The 21,817-nt window shown below is 39.8% G+C and overlaps 2 protein-coding genes across 2 annotated transcripts; both read right to left on the bottom strand.

Annotated features, from left to right (window-relative positions):
* Positions 1-5,560: 5,560 nt before the first annotated feature.
* Positions 5,561-16,642, bottom strand: tmem201 (transmembrane protein 201). The gene is made up of 11 exons (XM_037104892.1): positions 16,405-16,642; positions 15,723-15,843; positions 15,417-15,611; positions 15,146-15,325; positions 14,541-14,905; positions 14,251-14,451; positions 9,911-10,131; positions 8,925-8,987; positions 8,521-8,811; positions 8,169-8,297; positions 5,561-7,620 (listed from the first exon to the last, which is right to left on the bottom strand). Exons 1-11 carry the CDS (start codon positions 16,512-16,514, stop codon positions 7,523-7,525), a joined length of 1,974 nt encoding a protein of 657 aa, XP_036960787.1. The 5' UTR covers positions 16,515-16,642; the 3' UTR covers positions 5,561-7,522.
* A 617-nt stretch (positions 16,643-17,259) lies between these two features.
* On the bottom strand, positions 17,260-18,821 carry foxl2l (forkhead box L2-like). The gene has a single exon (XM_037104559.1). It carries the CDS (start codon positions 18,648-18,650, stop codon positions 17,880-17,882), a length of 771 nt encoding a protein of 256 aa, XP_036960454.1. The 5' UTR covers positions 18,651-18,821; the 3' UTR covers positions 17,260-17,879.
* Between the last annotated feature and the right edge of the window lie 2,996 nt (positions 18,822-21,817).

The raw sequence follows: 21,817 nt of genomic DNA, 5'->3' as shown, positions 1-21,817 counted from the left end.
CTCGGGGTTCTGAATTTCCTAGTGTATCTTTAAATAAAAGTATAGAAGTTTTATGGGCAACAGTCACAAGGGGACTCAGTGCAAAGAGCCTGGACCCCTGTGAGTGTTGGAGCCTACATATTTATATATAACCTACTATTACTGTTATATTAATGTGTAATTGACATTTTATGGTTGTAGTTGGTCATGTGATGTTGCTTTTTATACAGTGGTGATATGTAACTAAGTACGTTTACTCAAATACTGTGCTTTAAAACTGAACTTTGAGGTACCTGTACTTTACACTTGTACTTTGTACTTCTATTTTCTAGTACTGTATATTACCACTCCATAAACACACACACACACACACACACACGCACACACACACACACACACACACACACACACACACACACACACACACACACACACACACACACACACACAAATATTGTGCTATTTACAGGCTAAATTAATTTAGGGTTACTTTAGTTACTTGTACTTTTGATACAACATTTTTATTTATTTATTTTTGCTGGATACTTTCGTACATTTAATATAAAATTCTTTAAGACTTTTACTTTTAGTAAGATCTTAATAGTGTGACTCTTAGGTACTTAACTGATTTTATAAACATGTCACAAAGAGATCACACGTTCTGTATATAAAAATAATTAATTGCTGACAATTCACTTTAAGGAGTAAAAAGAATAACATTTCTCTGACATGTGGTGAAACAGAAGCATAAAGTGACATCAAATGCAAATACGCAAGGAAAGTACTAGTACATGAAATTTTGACAACAGTACTTCAGTAAATGTGTTCGGTTCCTCCACTCTATTGGACTGTTGGTCGGAAAGAACAAGCCATTCGAATATGTTTAGTTATCATTGTGACTTTATAGAAAATAATGAATCAAGAGAAAAAGTGAGCTGAATAATCAATCATAAATCATCTCCATTCAATGATTATCATAGAAGAAAATGTGTTAAATTGGCTAATTGAAAATATTTGGTATATGTAAAGAGTACAGTAGGTACTTTCTCCTCTTGTCTCCCTTCCACTATTGCAAGTTTCACATGTCAAACGCGCTGCGACTCAAAATAGACCAGAAGTGTCTCCTAGTTTTCAGAGTTCTTGTAAGTCAGATGGAGGCTAAGTACATTTCCTGGTACTATAGAGTCACTTCAGAGTGTCCAGCCTGCTGCAATGTGTCTATTTTGGTCAAAAAGGAAGTTAAATTGTGCATTTGAACATCTTTCAAATGTGCATTTAAAATATGCAACCCTCCATAAAGCTTTTATAAAAGAAGATGTTGCATTGAATTTGTGCATTGAATTCCAAAATGTAAATAAATAAACACGAAGACATAATGAATATCCCATTTTCGATAAAAGTTCTACTTTTTCCAAACTAAAAGCCGATAAAAATCTAAAAGTTATGACACACTGTGTGAATCAAAGTCTTCAACATCACCCACAGTGAACTTTAATGTTGATATCAGTCATTAGTTATTTTAAAGAGTCTTATGTCTGTATTTTAGCTGAAACTCTGGTGGGGAACCAGACTTTCTTTCTCATATCTCCATACAGAAGCCATGAGACTTGTGATCATTTCAGGTTTGAAACAATACTGGACAATGAGACCACTCTACTAGAAGTGGAACACAAACCACAGTAGTGCTCCTGTGAAAAGGGGAAATTGAGGGGCCGCCAACAGCAGCACTATACTACAGCTGGTTACTCTCAGCTATGTCACGCATAAAGACTTGATACCTTTTGCCAGATTATGTCTTGGTAAGTCACGTCACAGGTGGACGAAAACATACTACATATAGTTATCTGTGAGCTGTTTGTATTTCAGTTTGGTTTGCAGGTGTTAATCCTCCATACGCTCTCTGACTCTTGGTGGTCTAAACCTCTGAAAACTCTGGTTTCCTGTTGAATGCCGTCTTAGAGGCTACTGCCATGAGCACATTATATCTGGCAGGCTCAGCTCATGTATTTTGAAAAACACAGCGTGTGTTTGTGAGTGCACTCTAGACCAGCTGGTGAAAACAGGAAGTGATTGTGCAGAAGAGAAACTTTTGGCCAGAGCTGCAGACTCTGAAAGTACGAACCGGTTTCCCACCCTTCTCCCCTGAACAGTCAGCCGACTGCACAGAAAACAAACGAGACAGTAAACAAGTTACAGTTGAACCGTTCATCTGTTGGTTCTCTATCTGCTGGTGATAGGAGCTGTTGATAGGAGCTCCAACGACCAAGAGCCCCCAAACAGTGAGGGTCACAGAGTTTAGATCACTTGAACTGGGGTTTAAATGAAACTGCAGGTACAGTTTAACTAATTTACTGGTAGTTAACAGCCTGACTGGAAACCAGTGGCTCCATATGTTTTCAGTGCAACTAAACACCAAATATTCAAATATCGAGATTTACCCTGACAATGAGTGAACACATTATTATTAGGTTGATCACGTGATGTTTCGGATGTGTGACCTGTTTACTGCCTCTTACCCGCAGTTCTGTCGGGGGACTAACACGGGGGTCTTGACTTCCTGGAGAAGCAATGCTTTAGACAATAGACAAGGGCTAATTCAAACTTTTCGCTTTTCACTACACTTTTCAGATGCTTTTGCTTTTGTGGTGATTTGGATAAGACATTTACAAGAAAAGGAGACAAGATCATCCACATCGGGGTAGAAAAGCCCAAGTTAGTAAGAAAAAAAAAAATGGAAAAAACAACGCTTCACAATGACGTATTACACAAAAACAAACATAAAGGTGAATGAAAGAAGTGCAGTCAGATACCCTTTTTTCAACAACAAAGTGCATCACAACATCACTGACAGTGAGAAGAATATTAATATGAATACGCAAATGTAGAAGTCAGCCACAGCTTTTTCTAAACAGAGCTATGCTGGAAGGTATGAGGAATCTGTGGTTACAATGTCACATTAGAATGTATCATTATACTATTGATTTATTTAAACTTTTACTGTATTTTGCCATTTGTAACCTCTGATTATAGGCATATGAAATGTACAATGTGGTCCTTGTCACACACACACAGCAACATCGTTTACAGCAGTTATTGTGTAAGTTCAGTCCGGCTGCCGAGATAACTCCTGCCATGTAAGCAGCAAGGAAACCTGACGTAGCCTCTACTCATCTGGAACATTCAGTTCTCTACCTACAAACAGGAAAGCAAACGTCCAGTAACAGATAAACGCCTACACCGTGATATGTTGATCTGCAAGATTCTCCTCTGTATAAAAACTCAGTTGAAACATGGGACACATTGTACACTTCACGTCTTGCATCAGAGGTTACAAATGTTACTATATAATTCTAAATAAATGATTATCAAAATAATCATTTCAAAGAGAAGAGAGTGTGATAAATCATTAAGGATTGCCCGTCCTTTTCCTTCCAGTTTGCTTTTTATATGAATGAAACAAACGATGTGTCAGTCACTGAGATCTGCACGTGGAGGTTGGAGACTTTGGTCGCCTCTTGACAGAGCCAGACGTGCTGATTCTGAGCTGATCTTAACTAACTGGCTGCTGTTTCAGCTTCACACTGAACAGACAGCTATGAAACACATATTCTAATCTGATTGCTTCAGCTTTGTCACTGTTTGTATGTTAGCTCAAAGCACTACTGTGTCTAATCGTGCTTACCTCCTGTGCCGTCGCTCATTTTTACACAGAGGCGTAGAGTAATTCAACACCCGATGACAAGACAGACAATCAAATGCAGAAAGCAGGTTTTCAGTTTCATAGACACTGGCTCTGAAGACAGACACGGGTTTGAAGGTCAGCTTTAGCAAAATGAATTTGGAAAATAGTTCATTGGTTTTAGACAAGATTTGAGGTTGGAGCTGTTGGAAGGGAGTGACAACAAAAACGATCTTTCGAAAAGGATCCTCTGTGTAAAGTACTGTTATTTGAGACTTTTGGCATGTCCCTGGTTTCATTCAACATTTGTCATTTATTCTTCTTGTAGACTCCTTTCCATCCTTTGTAGAGGTTCAGTGGTATCACTCAGACGAGGCTGAATGTAAGGCTTGGGCTTTCTCCTTTAGAGAGGGGAATGCTGGTCAAGCTGTACAGAGGGAAAAGGTAAACTGATGGTCACAGAGGAGGGGAGGCTCTTACTGATCAAGCAAAAAGGGGAACCTGCAACAGTAACTGAGATCTAGTTTATCATGGACAACCAAAAGAGCTCCGTTCAGGGTGACAGATAGAACTGGAGGTTATAAAACACAACTGAAGTAGAAAGCCATTTCATCATTTTCAAGAACAGAATAATTCAGACAAAGACCTAGTATTTGTATATCGGACCACCAGCAAAAGGTTTGATGACAATAACAAAATGTTTTCTGAAGGTGCAATATGTAAGAATTTTTACTTAAAGTGAAACTCTCGCAATATGCAACCTAGGCTTTATTTGTGAATGTATATGAGTCAAACCTTCATGTAAAAGCATAATTACGATGAAAGAGGCACTTTTAAGATTTACTGTAGTTTCGTTTTCAGTCAAACTAATTTTCACTGGAGTGCATGGGGCACTTTTACGCTAGCATCAAAATCTCCATAGCCATCTCCTGAATTCATCATGCTAACCAGCTAGCACTGAACCATCCAGTCCAAAGCTGCTGGCGTTGAAAACACCGACACTCTATGGTCCTGTTTCTTTGAACTCATAGTCTGGACTGCTAGCTGCACTGCTAACGGAGCCACTTCGCTAATGGCAGCTACAGTTAGCAGTTAATCTAACAATCTGACCCCCCCCGTTTGTTTTGAATATGAAAGGCGGTCAGCTGTTGCTTATTACACCTGCAGTTTTCCACCAGCTCCATGTGATCTAATTGAAATCACAGTCCATTAATTATAAATGAGTGTTTATTTTGTATTTCTTTAGATTGCAGGGATGTACACACAACTTACAAAAATGAAAAGGGGATAAAATTACTGTTAGTAGTCATGTGACCACTTTACTAAGGTGCAAAAGTGGACTGTATTATTACACACAATACACACTCTTACTTTTACAGCAGCCACATTCATTTCCCAGCTTTAAGTTTGCACAATAAACTGGACTGTGTTGACTTTGACAGCATCAGTGATGGGGGGAAGGACATAAGTGGGTACAAACAGTGAGCCTCTACACCTTTCTCAAACAACGAATGATTGTGTTATTTATCCAAATCCATAGAAGTCTTTTTTGTTCGCCCTTGACTGCCTGGTCAATAATGCACTTCTACTTGCTGCCTCATTTACCCTGTCAAATTCAGTCTTTCATTGCTATGGCAACAGTTCAGATGTCTGACTTCCCTCAAGGCTTCAATGTACACTGGGTGATGCAGTTTACAGAGCGAGGCAGCATTCTGAAAGAGTCTCATCTTCAGACTGAAGAAAAGCCTCAAGAGGGAAAAAGCTGTGGGAGATAAATTGCAGGTGCTGTCAGCTCCAGAAGGGGGCGAACTAAACAAAGCTTTAGGTCAACACCTCATCTAGAAAACCGATTTTTATATCTGCACAGAGAGAAGCTTAATAAATTACAAAAAATTAAATAGATTAGGAGAAAAAAAATACTTTATTAAAAAAGTATGGGTCCAGATGAAACAAGGCAATGTTGTTTCTTACAATCACACAGACCAAACAGCTTTTGCAGACAAACATTTGCATTGCAGAACACAGTGGCATAACAACCCTTCAATCAGTGAAAAGAATTAACAGACTATTAATTAAATCTTCTAGTCAGAGACTCATAATTTGACACCGTGGTGATGTGAAATCCAGAGGAAAAAGGACAATATTCTTCAACTCCACTTTGAATTTAAATTCAGAAATAAATTAAATTAATCTTTAACTGAAGAAACATTCAGGTTTGACTCATTCGGGAAAATTCAACATGTGCATTATTCCTCAACGAAGACACCAGGTTACACATCAAGTACAAAAAAGTCTATACAGTATGTCAGAGGTCACAATAGTATTCAATAACTATTATTCATAATTGTCTTCTGATAGTTTTCTCAACTATCACTGGACAATTCCCAGTCATTTACATTTCTTTCAGTAGCAAGTTTCAGTTTTCTCAGGAAATTCTCTTTTACATTAGTTTCAATAATACTTTGGCTCAACATAACTTTCAAAAAAAAAAAAAAAGAAAAACAAACAAACAAAAACTGGCAAATGCATTTTAAATGAAGACAAATTAAAATTTGCATTAGGTGTGTGAGAAAACCACATGACCCAGTAGATACTCAAGTGCACGTTGAGTCAACAATGTGAAAATTAACATCCAAACGTTTAACAACATGTGACTTTTACACAAAAAAGCGAAATAGGCCAACTGTAAACTGTTTACACATATCTTACACATGACCAAAATGTACAACTTTTTACTTTCATGTTCAACATACACGTACAATAATCAAAAATCTGTGCTCTTCATCTACAACAGAACAATTCAAAAATACAACACAATCAAACACAAAGGAAAAACAAGTGCATAATCATTTCAATTTAATATGCAGGTGTTTGACTAAAAGTTATACAGGAAAAAACTGTTCACAGCCCAGTTAGAAGTAAATCTATCAGAAGCCTTTCTTTTGTAAATATCATATAAATATGAACATTTCTTGTTAAAAATTGGAAGCAACAACTTTTTATATTGCACTTAGCTTAGGAGTTCTACCCCTAACAAACGAGCTGTGAACACGATATCTATAAGATATAACAGAACATTAAACAGTTTATTTCTGTAGTGACCGACTGCAAAATGTGTCATTTGTTATGAGATATATATGACTTTAATATTAAAAATGTTGGCTTGAAACCGTGTAACAAAACATCAGGACAGAGTTTGACAAACCACTCTGTCCCAGCTGAATATACATAGAAAAGGCAATGGAAAACACCAGCATTGTGAAAATGTGACACTACAAAGAAACTGTACAAATTTCAAAACTGCATCAATACAGCACGGCATAACATGCTCCTGTATGTTCTCAAATTTTTGGCTAACAAAAAAGCATTCTCCACTTGGGAGATTCGATGTACGCTACACAGTCACAGTAAGTAGATAAGACACGACCCTCTGTGTCTGAGCACTATTGACTGAACAGTACATGACGATTGCACATTTCACAGACCAGTATTTAAAATGCCAACAAGCATCAGTACAACACTTGAGCCTTTTAAATCAATTACACATGCACCTGTGTTCACAGAGGAGCAATGACAAACCAAGGCAAAACAAGGCCATGCCACAGAAGCCAAAATATTTTTTCAAGCCGTCATGAATCACTTGATTTTCAATTTTTACCATACTGTCGTCTTGAAACTCCAATCGCATGGAGGTATGGTGCTGAAAATCTGTCAGCTGACATCTGTGTTCACCCCAAGAAGTAACTGCCAGAAAGATGATGTTTTCTGGTGTTGCTGAGTGACCTTCAGGTCAATGGACTCGACAGAGGCCAACTTACTCTGTGCAGATCACAAGAGAACAGCAGCAGTAGACTCAAGAACCTTTCATCCCCAGTTATGGTAGGCATAGAGGCCGGCAAACAACAGGTTTGAAGCCAGGCTCATCAGCAAAAGGCCCGGCCAGATGAGACGCCTCACAAAACCTGCAGATGTCACAAAAAAGCTGATTAATGTCATCGTACATAACAGATTTGTCTTTACTTGTCTTTACTTATTTGGGAACATTTTATAATAACTATATTTAATTAATGCTAAACTTAGTCAGTCAATTAAAGTGTAGTTAGTTGTTTTCCTGTTAACAAACAATGAATTGCTTTAAAACCATCTGTTGTTGACAATTGTTTGGCTTAAAGTTCCAAGTGATGGTAACAATTTGTAAAAGGTTACATACTGCACAGCTCATCAACCAACATTTGGCTTCTGAATATAAAACTATAGAGCATTACGTTTGCTCAATAACAAATAGTATTAACAGTTAAATTACTATTAACTCAGGTTTACTCAACTACACATTTATTGGTTTCTTGGCAAAATTTCCCTCCAAAATGTATTGATTAGACAAACAAATAAAGCCCCGGGACCAAGATGATGTTACATTAGACAAAAGTGATGACACTAAAATTTAACACAATTTCGGACAAATCTTGGACAAAGGGTCTTCCGGTCATGTTAAAATCAGACCTTACGTTACCTTTCGGAGGAGGGGTGCTCTCCAGCCCCTGTGTAGTTGTACCAACCAGGCATGCTGAGGACTCTGAGGAGCTGCCCCGCCTCTCATCCTCTTCAATCACTGTGCCGTCTCTTAACAAAGAACTCAAATCTGCAAACAGATGAAACCAGTAAATCATTAAGGCATAGATGAAAACACCTAAACATGAAGTTATTAATGCATGTGAAATCTTTTCTCTCCATTACTGTAGGACTTGAGAATGTTTTACTGTGCCATCTGGTGGTGGTATTATAAATGACACAACAATGCATTTTATTACAACCACCCAACATAAACATTTTACTTTTAACAGTGTAGCTGTAGCTGTACGCACCATTTTGGCTTTGGAAGGGTGATATGTCATGTGAAAAGCAGCCGCTGTAGATGGAAGAGCTCTGCTCCACGAGGAAGTGTGACGGAGACACAGGTGGGGACATGAGTGTGGGTTCCGGCTCTGTTGAAAAAAGCCGGAGCCTCTGGCCGCTGATGTTGAGGCGTGCAGGGCTGATGAGGGGGCGCCGATGTCTGGCAGAACCTGAACTGGATGTAACCGACCCGGCTACTGAAGGAGTTGGAGAGGGGCCTGGGGATGATGGGCGGCTCCCAGACTTCAGGGAGAAGTAGTCTGGGCCAAGAAAAGCAGTGAAATGTCAAAAGAAGTACTCTAGAAGTGTTAGTGGAGTTGTTTTAAAACACAGGGATGAGTTGAGATCACAAACTGATCTGAAGTTTAAATACCTGAAGAGGGGGAGTCTTTGTACTGTGAAGCTGGTCTGCTTCCACTGAACAGGTAACCAGAATCTGAAAAAAAAAAGAAATACAATTCAGCACAACAATAGTTCAGGACCTTCCTTAAACAAATATTAGTCAGAAACTGAACTCAAGATAAGACACAGCTTAAGCTACTTAAACCTAAACATAGGCAGCATCATGCTGACAGGTTGTGCCATTTCAACTTAAAGGTCAGTGGTGACATCTGGGGGTCATCTGTAATATCACATTATTTTCATTACAAATGTTAAACGCATTTTCTTTTCCACCACACAAATGCAGTATTGTTTGAGACAGAGTTAATAACTGTTACAACACTGAGAATTTTTATGAGAACTGTTGGGCTTTACAGAGGCTCCGAGTCAACCACTGAATGAAAAGAACTCCAAATGTTATTCTCCTGCAAAATGCATAAATTCAAGCACTTTCAATGACCCATTTCTATTTGTCTGTGTTCAAAAAAGTTTCAAAGACTTGGGAATGCTGACACACAGATAAGTAAAGAAATTGCAGTAAGTTAGAAACTAAATGATGCTTCTACTTTACCGAAGATTTAATTTTTTTAAAGAAGCAAAAATAAAAAAAACCAGCATGAGCACCTAGGAATCAGAAAGAAAAGTAAAGCTAGTGAATCTTATCAAAAATAAATCATGTCAGTATGCAAGAAAACACACTGAACAAGCAACTCAAGATGGAACATGTCTGAGCAGCAGCAAAGTCATGCACCAAAGACAATTGGCAGAAGAAGGTTGGATATTCCCATCTATGATGAGCAACTTGATTTTTTGTGTGTTTTGTTATATGAGCACAAAATGACATGGCATACAGTTCTAATAAACAAATCACAATGCATAGACAGATTGGAACATCGGAGGAAAGAATGCATGGGTCTGCCAGCATCAAATTATTAACTTTTCATTTACTCCAACTGAAGAAAACAATTCTAGTGTTACCTGTCCTGCTGAGGGAGGGGATCGTGCCGAGGCTGAGGGCTCTGTTGAGGCGCCCAGGCAAAGAGGAGGGGGACGCCTTGCGCTCGCGAGGACTCTGTTGGCGGTTGATGAGCTGTGAGAGGTTGGGGGGCGGGGTGGGGATGAAGGAGTCTGCCAGGTCAGGAGACAGGAAAGGAGACTGGCTGCTGAACGGGGGGGCTGCAGAGCTACCTGCAAGGTATCTGCAACACAAGAGCAACGGAACGGTCTGCTACCCGAAATCAAATCTCAATTTGCGATTTTATGTATAAATAATCTGCTACCTTGCTCCACACAATTGTCAATATCTGAAATCAAATCAATACACACACTAAGAAGCACACAGCTCTGACAACCATTTAATGCAAGCACTTATTAAACGACAGCAGCTACAGCAAGGCTGTCGGCAAAATCTTGCTGCAGCTGTCGGGACAACAAGCAGCAGCTGACAGTGCCTGCAGTCAGAAAGCTCCAGGAGAAATGCTGCGCAGCAATACAGCTCGACAATTTCACATTTTCATAACACACAGACATGGTTTAGTAGTTTCTATTCAGTGCAGATCAGGCTTCATTATTCTGAGTCTTCCATGAACTTCAATGCTGTGTGGAAAAGCCAACTCTGTCTGAAACTGAAGAGAAACCCTCACAGGTAGATCCGATGGTGTGTTTGTGTTGAAAACAAACAGAGAAGTCATATCCGTTCACTAGTAGTTTATTAAATTCCATGTACAGCAAGCATTCCTACAAAGTGTTTAAATTGAAGCCTCACATTCAAAGCAAGACACTCAATTTCAGCACTCAACACACAGCATGTTTCAATGGGTGTGTTGCAGGAAACCTTTCCACATGGACGGAACTCCAGACTGCTACAGAATTTACACAAACACAGTCACTGATCAAACTGTGATATTCAATTAGCTTATTCGTACTTGGATTGACGGCCAAATTGCTGCTTGAAATGTCAAAAAAACTATTCAAATTTGGCAGAGTAAACTTCCAAAGTATTGAGTTTTTAGTGTTTCTGCAACACACGCATGTCTAAAACGCATACACACTTCTAAAACATTTAGGTATGACACGATCACATTTGTTAGCTACATATTGGATATCACTGATAACACAATGCGGTAAAAACAGTAACATTCACAGCTCTATTAGTAAAAAGGTTCTACAGTGATCACTAAAACACTACAAATATGTTTTAAATGGCAGCTTAAACTTATGGTTAACATACAAGTTTGAATGTAGTGCTTCTCAAGCTAAATGCTTGACACAAGTCAAGGTCAACAGTCAGACAGCTCATCAGGTAAATACAGGAATTCTCTGAAACACACACACGCACACACACGTAGGCAGGTACTCTGGCTAGATATTGTGCATATTTAAAAGCATAACAAACATGAACACTGAAGGTTTATAGCAAACACAAACTTCTTAGCACAGCATGTCAAACTTTGGCAAAGATAATACTTTTAAAAATGTACCTCACATAAAACCAAAAAACACCAAGGCCACACAGTGAGGTGCCGACCAGTGTGAGCTTCAACGCAAGTCAAAATTTAAATACACAAAACTTTTCTCCAGCATGGTAGGCTTTATTGACCTCCATCAGGGAGGATGAAGGCAAGAGAGAATAAAGCATAGGGTACTAGAGAACAGTTGTAAAGCGTGTTTTAAATTTGATTAAATATGATCTTTATCAAGAGGTTAAGATGCAGCATGTAACATGATGCAGTTTAGAAACAGATTTTTAAAAAAAGGCAATTCCAAGTCATTATTGATTGATACAGGACTATGAAGCACTGCAAAGCTTTCATCAGATGTTGTTATAACCTACAAACAGCATCTTTAGTATATTACAATTGGCAACACTCTCGTTGAAAAAGAAAAAAAAAATCATAATTTAAAGCTTTGACACTACCGCACCCAAGGCAGTGCTTTGAGAATATAACCATCAACAGGACAGCATGAAATGCAGTTTCACTGCTGTAGTACTCTACCCACTAATACAATCTACAGTCTACAGCCATTTGTGATACCTTTTCACATTACTGTATAAATACCCCCCTTTACTCACTACATTTTAATAAAGTGAAACAAAAGAAGAAAGATTTTGGCAGGGTGTTAGGGCATGCAAGTATGTTTAGTGTTCTCAGTACATCAACATGTTAGACTGTTGGCAAAGGTAAGTTTAGTATAACTGGAAGTAAGTGACAAAAGAGGTCTAATACTTTTAGCTGTAAATTTAAACCAGGGCAAATTTGTTTTCAAATTGAGTATGAAAAATATGACGTCCCTTGAAACTGTAAAAATTTCAGAAAGAAAGATATCCCTGTCCACTGTTTTTGAGTTTGTAGTGGCTTATCTCTCATGAGCACAACATGTCAGGGGAACAACTCATATCACACATTAAACTAAACTCTTTCAACTTTGATGTTCATGCTGCAATCCACTGAATTCTGAACTAAAAAAGAAATTGACCTAAAAACGAAAAAGTGCAGTGGAATGGACATCCAAGTCTAGCATGGTGTCTAGCAGTGACCAATTACCTTTTAAACTTTCATTTTTATTTTTCTCCATGTCGTGTTTGTGCTATATGCTGTCACACTAACTTTGTCGTCCCCATTTGCATTTCTGTTTAGTTGATTTATGCTTGACAGAAATCTTTGAATGCTTGCGGTACAAGCCTCAGTGGCCCAATCTGTTTAACCAGCTTTTCAGCATTTAGATTTGAAGTTGGGCATACCAACTTGGAAATATCAACTTCCAACTCGCAATGGATTACCCGCATTAGAATCAAAATAACACTTGCATGACCTACATGCGACCAGCCAAAGACCATATCCAGTTGCAGTGTTAAGCACTTTTTAATATTTGCATATTCAAGCCCTTGTACAAGGCCACCGGAAACTACCACTGAGACATGATTAGCTCAAGCAAATGTTACCTGGTGGTGCCACTTTTAGGCATCAGCTTACAGCACAGAGGAGAGCAACAGACACGAAATACAAGTGCAGTATAAAAAGTAAAAATGTTTTGCAGGGGATCACTGGCTTACAGTGAAAGGCCTGCATCATCTCAAGGCAGAGGGAAAAAAAATAAAGCATGATCCAATAGAACTGACAGAGGCACAAGACCACAATAATGGCAACAGGAGCAGAGCTGCAAACAACAAAACCTCTAAACTATTTTTAGAAATACATTGATAAACTAATGAGTGCTTTCCCAGACAGCTAAGTGTTTTGGTTTTCAAATGGCAATTGGCACATGGACCAGTCCCATCACACTTCTGTATTATAACATTCATGTATTTTTTCTGTTAAAAAGGAAAAAAGGAACAGTTACCACTAGTTATCATGATTACCAGAGTCGGTACTTAGTGGGGTGTCCAGATGAAAATGCAATGGCAGCCACTTCACTACAAACATTATCACTTGACACATGTAAAAAGACTTTCCAGCTGTGCTTTGGGTATCGATCAGCTGCTTTAACACTGATGTTGTATTCCTAAAAGATTCCTAACAGACATCAGTTATAAATAGTTACTTCAGAGGACTGGTGAAATATCCAGGGTCACTCTTCGTTCAGAAATGAAAGATGATGCAGGAGGGAGGGGTGTGATTGAATATTCGACAATCACATCTTGAGCATTATTTCATGCAGCTATGGTTAGTAAGATAGGTAGTAAATAATTTTAAACCTACAGCTACAAGAGCATATTAATAAATAAATGAATACAATCAAAAGGCTGTTATACATTTCAGTACAGTAGAGAATACAGAGTTTAGTACTCGTTAGGTGCTTTAATTTTTATCTCCCACTATGTTGTTTATTATTGTTGGGTTCTTTCCGATCACATGATTCCTGACAGATTCCCTGTCGGGTCCAAAAATAGGAGATCTCTCATTGACACGTTCATATCATTCCATCTTATTTTTGTGCAATAATACCCCCAACTACAAAATGACATAAACCTCCAAAAAATTAAATACACCAGGCAACTGCAGCCAGTGAGTGTATGAACTTGAAGGGGAGGTTTTGATGTGATCGAGCAAGCTATCTTTTGTTTCTATCATGGACCACACACACAGTTCTATGCTTTAAGTGTGTCATAGACATGTCATAACCTCACAGTCATTCACACACATCCGGAACAGAGGGAAGTAAAAACAGACAGTGAATTAAAAACATGCATGCTCTTTGTACAGTTGTACTTGGACATTGGCAACGCTTGGTGATAAATGTGTTTTGATCTGGTTTGAAATGTAAAAAAAAAAAACAAGTTTCAAACACAACTATAACATTACTGCTCAGATTCTGACCTTCGATATCGGGCTCTTCTTGGACCCAGCGGTTTGCGAGTTGCCACAGCAGCAGCAAAGCTGACAAGGCAGCAGAGGGATGAGGCACTGAGCTTGGCTGTGTCCATCCAGTCCAAGGCAGCAGTAAAGTAGCTCTCAGCCAGGTAGAGGCACAGGATGACGAACCACAGGACAGAGGCCACCGCATCAATTCTCCTCAACCTGAAAATGCATCGACAGGTGAGCCTGCAGAGTTTGTCTGACTACCCCCTTGGAAAGGAAAGGAAATAACAGAGGTGGTGACTGCTTACCTCACAGGCCCTGCAAAGAAGATAGCAGTGAGACAAGTCAACAGGCCAACAGAGACTACAGCCAGCTGGTTGTCTCTTCCGAACTGCCACACCAGCTTGGCATTTTCTTGAGCCTTGTCTGGGATCAGCCCCAGCAGACTCTGCCACACAGGCACGCCTCCACTTCTTTCTTTGTCGGGGGTGGATTCGTTGGAGGGCTTGGGCTTTGGTGGAATGACCCCGCCACTTAGTGTCTGCGGGCCACTGGTTGAAGTATGCTGGTCCGGCAATTCACCGAAAAATGTGGAAACTAGGAAAGCACATATCAGGAAGCCGAGGACCCGTAAGAGGATGACCCCCATGGGAGAAGAAGTAGAATAGGAGCTCTGTGGGAAAGAGAATGTTTTTTTTAATTGAGACCGTTAATATTTTTATGACACATGAAAGTCTACAAGGTGCACAAAAATAATGCTGACATATTATATTAAGAAAAGGCAAAAATACATATATTGGGAAAGTAAAGATGATGTGCAGATGTGCATTTTCACTTGAACTCTCAAACTGTCAAAAAGAATACCACAATCTTTTCTGTGCTTCGTGTAAATTTGACTTTGGAGTGCACTGACCTTTACAAAGCCCTTGTCGGATTCCCGGCTGCGTCGAAGCTGATGGTTTAGGAGCACTGTTCGAAGTTGCCTGTTTTGATATTTGATGTAGTACTCCACAGCTGTCTGACATGGCCTGCATAACTTGTAGGTCTGCTCAAGGTGGTGCTTGTAAGCCTCAATTTCCTCATCGTAGTTCTCCTACAGAAAAAGCAATGATACATTTAGTGTTGTCAATCATGATAGCGATGATGATGGCGTCATAGTGAGAAGAAAGGAGCACAGTACTTACATCGTCCCTTGGGATAAATGAGGCCAACTGCTTGATCTTTACAGACTGATTGGTATTGCACTTCCTGCAGAGCAGCATCTGACAGTTGACAAACTGCAGAGCCTTGGGTGTCTCAGATGAGGGAAGGCCACCAGATACTCCATGGTTCAGGTGCTCCATGTACTGAGCTGGGATGGGTTTGTTGTAATCCCCATTCTGAAAACAAGACAGATCAACACAAGATTGTTATAAAGGCTCAAAACCTACATCACATACATCAAGAAAAAAGTTTACAGATATGCAAAGACTTCAACCTTGGAAACTCACCTCCTGGAAGCCATTATACTGGTCACAGTTGGGACAGTCCCAGCAGTTCCTGTTCCCATAGGGCACCACTGTGTTCTGATTACAGAACCAGCAGTTCACGTTTGCATGGGTCGGCTTCTTCCTATATAAAAAAAACAAATAAATGCGGAGTTCTTACACGATGCAACAAAACACTGTTAATTAACCCGAAGGTGCATTTGTGACGTGCAGATATTTCCCACAATGTGCGTCGCTGAGGTGGATAATGAGTTAGTTAAGTTGAGTGGACAGGCTAAACCTTGTCAATCTGCGAGAAGTTTGCGGTGTTATTTCAGTGATGCGTAGACACAAAACACTACAATACCGTGATGTGTCATAAATCCTATACACGGTACACAACAAACAGTTAAAATACGCGCATAAACATTGCAAAAACTATTCGTCGTAACGCGAGTGGCACACAACTACCATCAGGTTACTTAGCACCACGGCTAGCAAAGTTAGCAGTCGTGCTAGCATGTACAAAGGTACGACTTTTGTAGCATAGGGAATGTATTTGTACGTTTACCGTTTGCAAAATTACTTCTTGATAATCACATTTATGAACCCGCGGAGATAATTTCAAACACTGTTGACAAACTTGTAGTACAGTTAACGTGGATCTAGCTGAAAACATACGCGCGGTACAAAACCTGCAACTTACCTGGTGAGAATCTTGTATATCAGCGCTCCGCCGGCGACGACCGCTGTAGCTCCGACCCCGCTGTACATTAGCTCGGGATACTCCAACAGAAGTTGATTAAACGCCTCCATTTCCACCGAAACTAGCAGTAAATAAACCAGCAAAACATGAGAAATGTAGTGTAACAGTACCGCTAAACACGGCGCGAGAGCGCACGCGGCAAGAGGATCCCCTTTTGTTAACGCCCATGAAACGGAAGCGGAATACGTGTCATCGCTTGGACTCGTTCCAATATGTTTTATATTCGTTCTTTTCGACTTTACTGTTCACTAAAATCACTCATTATTAAACTGTATCATATAAAATATATATTTTTATCATGTTTGGGTGCATTGATTTATTCTAAATACATATCCACCACATTGGTTTGTTTCTAAGCAACACGTAGTGTAGTAGAAAGGGGGGGGGGGGGGGTATGATAGTGTTGGAACGTGGCAGGGGACCGTTCCTGTCATATTTTCTCTCGCTTGCTTTAAAATCCTGATACGGGATTTTAAAAAAATCAATCAAATTATTATTTTCAATAGCAATTACCCTCGGAGACATTAGTTACAGATGTATTTTCATCCTATCGATGTGGTTTAACAGAAATGATATCTAATGTCATGACAAAAACACTGACGTGACTGACATTAATATCCTCAAGTCAGACAGAATGCTTGATCTTTAATGCTAAACCTGCCCTATTCAAAAGTGTTAAGAGATAACTTTTACCGTGATTTGGAGTTGAAATAAAAAATACAATGGACTGGGCTAAATGGCAAATGGAGATAAAAACAGAAAACAAGAAAAACAATAATAACAATAATGAGAGTATTTGATGAAAAAATAGCATTTTATTTTTAACAAACATGATGTATTTCACATCAGGTAAACATTCAAATAACACGGAAAACCCGATCAGTGCTTCACTGTCACAAACTATTGCATAGCAGCTCGAAAAAAAGGAATAAAACCAGAGAAAAGAAATAAATAACATAAAAATACGAACATAAATGCCTGCCAACAATATTGGCAATTATATATAAATATTAAAACAATCAAATGTAAAAAAAAAAAAAAAAAAAAATTAAATTAAGTAATTGTTTAACATAGGGGGCATCAACTAAGCCTCAGACTTAAACTAGCCGTCTTCCAGCAGTTCAGACTTGGTCTGTGACATTTCTGAAGCATAATGTAGAGCGCTGACAATAATTAATCTCCATATGAAGCAGAAACCAATTCAGAAACAAACAAATTCATAACCAGCTCATTTAACGTTTTTTTGTTGTTGTTTTTTTTGTTTTGTTTTTTTTAAACAGCGAGGACATTGAATACTCATCAAACTACTAAATAATTAACTTTACCTGACACATGAATGACAGCCGAACTGAAATGATGAAACAGGTGAACTTTGAGTCAATGATGGCTGTCAGTGGCACAAACAAACCAAAATCTCACATGTCGAACCGGTGAGGGAGCGGCGCCTCCGCCTGCCGCGCGTAGGAGGTGAACTGCTGGTAGCTGCACGGCACGGAGACGGTGCCTCCATCCGGGCTCATCGGCTGGGTCACTCCGCCGTAGGGACACCCGTTGTGGGGGACCAGCACGGGCGGGTGGCGGTGGTAAGCGGCGTAGGCGGTGTGGTGGAAGTGGGGTGGCGGGCAGTAGGAGCTCACCGGGGGGCTGGGGGACATGCTGCGGGGTGCCGGGTATCCGCTCTGGGACAGACCCCAGGAGCTCACGTAGGGCTGCAGGTAGAGATGCTCGGGGTACTCCGCGGGGCTCCCGCTCAGGTAAGGCACGCTCGCGGGTCTGAAGGGCCTCCTCACCCTCCTCCTCCGCCGGTAGTTCCCCTTCTCGAACATGTCCTCAAACGCGGGGTCCAGCATCCAGAAGTTGCCCTTCCTGTCCGCTCCGCTCTCCCTGGGCACCTTCAGGAAACATTCGTTAAGTGAAAGGTTGTGTCTGATGCTGTTTTGCCAGCCTTTTTTATTCCTCTCAAAGTACGGGAACTTTTCGACGATGAAGTCGTAAATCCCGGCCAGAGTCAGCCTCTTGTCCCGGCTCTCCTTGATGGCCATGGCGATGAGAGCCACGTAGGAGTACGGCGGCTTCTCCAGCTGCTCGGAGTCCCGCGCACCTTCGGGCTCAGGTGGGGGCGAGTTGGAGCTGATGTCCAGGAGCTGCACGCCCTGGTCGGCGGGGGGTTTCTCCTCTGCGTCCATGGCTCAGGTGTCCGCTTGTGCTGGAGCAAAAAGAAGAAGTAGTTGCAGTGTGCCGCTCAGCAAGGCAGCGCAGTGAGTGTCCGCAGGTGCACACACTCCTCCCACAGGTGCAGCGCGCAGCACCCAGCTCCTGCTTTCATCTCGCCGATTTCTCACACAGTTGATGCCACCGCGAGAGATTTCTGAGCGGCATGTTTATGCCGAAGCACCGTGTTGTAACTTTAATCCAAATATTCCCACTTTGGAGTGAATCCATCAAAGGCTACCCCGCAGAGCCTTTTTAACATTATTGCAACATTTGCCCCCGGAGGTCACATGCTGTCTCTTATTAACAGCGTTTACTGGTTAAAAAAAATGACAGTTACGATCAACTTGCAGTTTAATAATCGATTAATGATAACAGACAATTTGGCGTTTAGAGATTTGACAATTTAATTCTTGACAGTTTTTAAATGTTTGTGATCTCCAGGCAGACATGTGGATGAAATCAATTAGTCCAAGTCTCTTGTCTGTCCCATTTTGTTTTGGACAAGAAACCTCAGTCTTACCTGCAGTATCCAATCTTTATAAAGAGAAAAAGGCAAGATAATGATGTCATCGACCAATTCATCCCCCCAAAATACAAAGCTGAATTGAATTTGTTCATTGAGATTCAGAGAAATACATGTAATTAAACAAAAAACTTCATAAGCTTTTCCTGCAATCAAAGAATATTAATTAACATCCCCTTTAAAGTTTCTATTTATAAGTAAAGTAGATTTCTGAGTCTCATTTGGGGTTGTGGAACCCAAAGCATACGTTTTTTGGGGGGAAATTTTTTTTTTTCTTCTTACAAATGAGACTCTTAAAGGGGTGAAAAACTGACAACCAAAATTAACAATTAAGTCGTTTGAGTCATCATGTCCCAAGTAAAGTCACAAGTCATTTATTTTTTGTTGTCTCAAGTTGCAAATCAGTAAAACGGTGGCTTGAGTTGACTTGAGTCCACGTCATCTAAAGTGAGGCACATTATGTGCTTTTCATGATTATCATTTAAAATTTAAACCCTAAGAAAGATAAACACTAGGCTCATGTATATGTTAACATCGATCCTGACAGGAAACAACAGATTTAATCATCAGTGAAAGACAAGTCTTGATTTTTGTTTTTGACCAGTTATTACTTTTCATCAAGCTGCAGCTGCATTAATTTTTATATAGATTAACCAAGACGCCTGTTTTAAAGGACAGTAGCCTACATTTGATGCACTGTCATCCCATAAGCTTCCAAATGGAGAAAAGTAAAAAAAAAGATATGAAATTAACAAACTATGCCTTATATTTTAGGCTATGTTTGCATTTGCAAAGATTTGATTTAAGCTGTTTTCATGAGATGTTTTTCCCGATGGTGAACTAAAACAACCGACTGAGCAAAAAATTGAAAAGAATTCCGTGTTTTTGTCCAACATTCAGAAAACACCTATTGAGGAGTCAGAGTGAAAGTTTTAGTGACGTCTTTCTTAGATGGTTCTCTTTTGAACCCTTGTAATCTCTATTGACGTCCGAGTGACAACCCTTGCAGGGTTCAAAGTGAACTCTTTTCATCATTTAAGACATCTTTTCAACTTCTCAAAATGAAAAAGTTTTTATGTTGTCTTTCTTGGACTCACTTTAGCAGAAGTCACAGAGTAGACTCAAACCTCCAGCCTCAGCCTCAGTATATGGGGCAGACACTCAACAAGGTGAGCTACCAGGGCACGCTCCAGCTTCACTCCTGAAATGATGCCACAAAAACGTTCATTTTTGAGCTCTGTCAGAGTGTCACCTGGATGTTAATAGTGAAGATAAAAAAGACATCTTGAAAAGACATCACAGAAACTTTCTGGCTCCTCAATCGACGTATCGTGAACGCTTGATTGGCCCTCAGGAAAAACTTGTAACACTCTTTCTTGAATTACAACTGAGGAGTCCACTGAAATTTGTTTCTAAAACATTCAAAGTGAGAAATAGGCAGTAAAAGAGTCTTGATTTATTTGATCAGCACTGCTGAGTTTGACAGTTTGATCTGAGTTTCATGAGCTGGTGTTTTGCTCAGTCTCGAGTCATTTGAATATCATGTTTATGCAAAATACAGACACAGTGAACGGTCCGTCACCTTGGGCCGGGTCACCCTCTGTCTCGCTTTTAAATTGAAGGTCTTATTGACAGCGCTGTGACAAACGCTTTTCAAAATACTGCATGTCTAATGAGTTGGAGGTTTTTTTTATACAAAATAACAAACATGATTGTAAACATATAGACAATATGAAAAAAAATACATAAATTCAAGGTTTCAGTAACTTTCCTGTTGGAGGAAATTTCTTGTTTAATTTCTTTGAAATGTAAAGAAAATTAAATTTGGGATTAAATCATATTGATGATATCATATTCATATTTGGTAGATAAAAAATGCTCAAAAAATAACAATCTTCATAGGAAAGTGACAGTGTATAACTAATATCGTTTTGGTAAATACATGTACAAACATTTTGCCAAGAACACAAGAATGGGGACAAGACCAAAATAAATGGAATAAAGCAGCAGTCCGCATCGGTGTCCTATCATATCTTTGTAGAAACATCCTGGGAAGATATCAGTGAAGAATCATTTTAAAAGTTACTTCCTTAAGCAGGTTTACAGTATAGTCAGTTATCCAGAAGGTAGACGGTCCTGCTTTCCATGGAAAAATGAACAGTATCTGTCTGTTATTCAGAAGTATTGAAGCTTGCAGGCCATGGCCCAGCATACCACCCACATACAGTGAGGCATGAACAGCCGATCTCTCTGTTGAAGATGGAAGATAATGATCACCTGCTCTCACCAGACAGCCTGTCTCCCGTCAACTGATAGGGAAACACAGATCTTAAAAAGAGAGCAACCAGTGGAGAGGCAACTGTAGCACTACGAACTACGGGGCATTTTGAGCAGACCATTGATATCACTGTAAGGGTTTTTTATTTAAAGTTGCACTAAATATTTTTCTTGTCCTCAAACTTGGGAACCTCCCTCTCTGATGTCTCACTTTTTAAATTAACTTATAAAAGCGACTGTTTTGCTGTCCTTGTGCTCAAAGCTACATTTACCTCATGAGTGGCGAGGCACCGGCTAAACAACATCAGTGTAGATTAATCCGCCTGAAACTTTGGAGGA

The sequence above is a fragment of the Acanthopagrus latus genome, chromosome 7, assembly GCF_904848185.1.
Source record: "Acanthopagrus latus isolate v.2019 chromosome 7, fAcaLat1.1, whole genome shotgun sequence".
In the NCBI taxonomy this organism is placed as follows: domain Eukaryota; kingdom Metazoa; phylum Chordata; class Actinopteri; order Spariformes; family Sparidae; genus Acanthopagrus; species Acanthopagrus latus.
The sequence above is the reverse complement of the archived record's forward strand: the minus strand, read 5'-3'. Positions and strand labels throughout refer to the sequence as shown.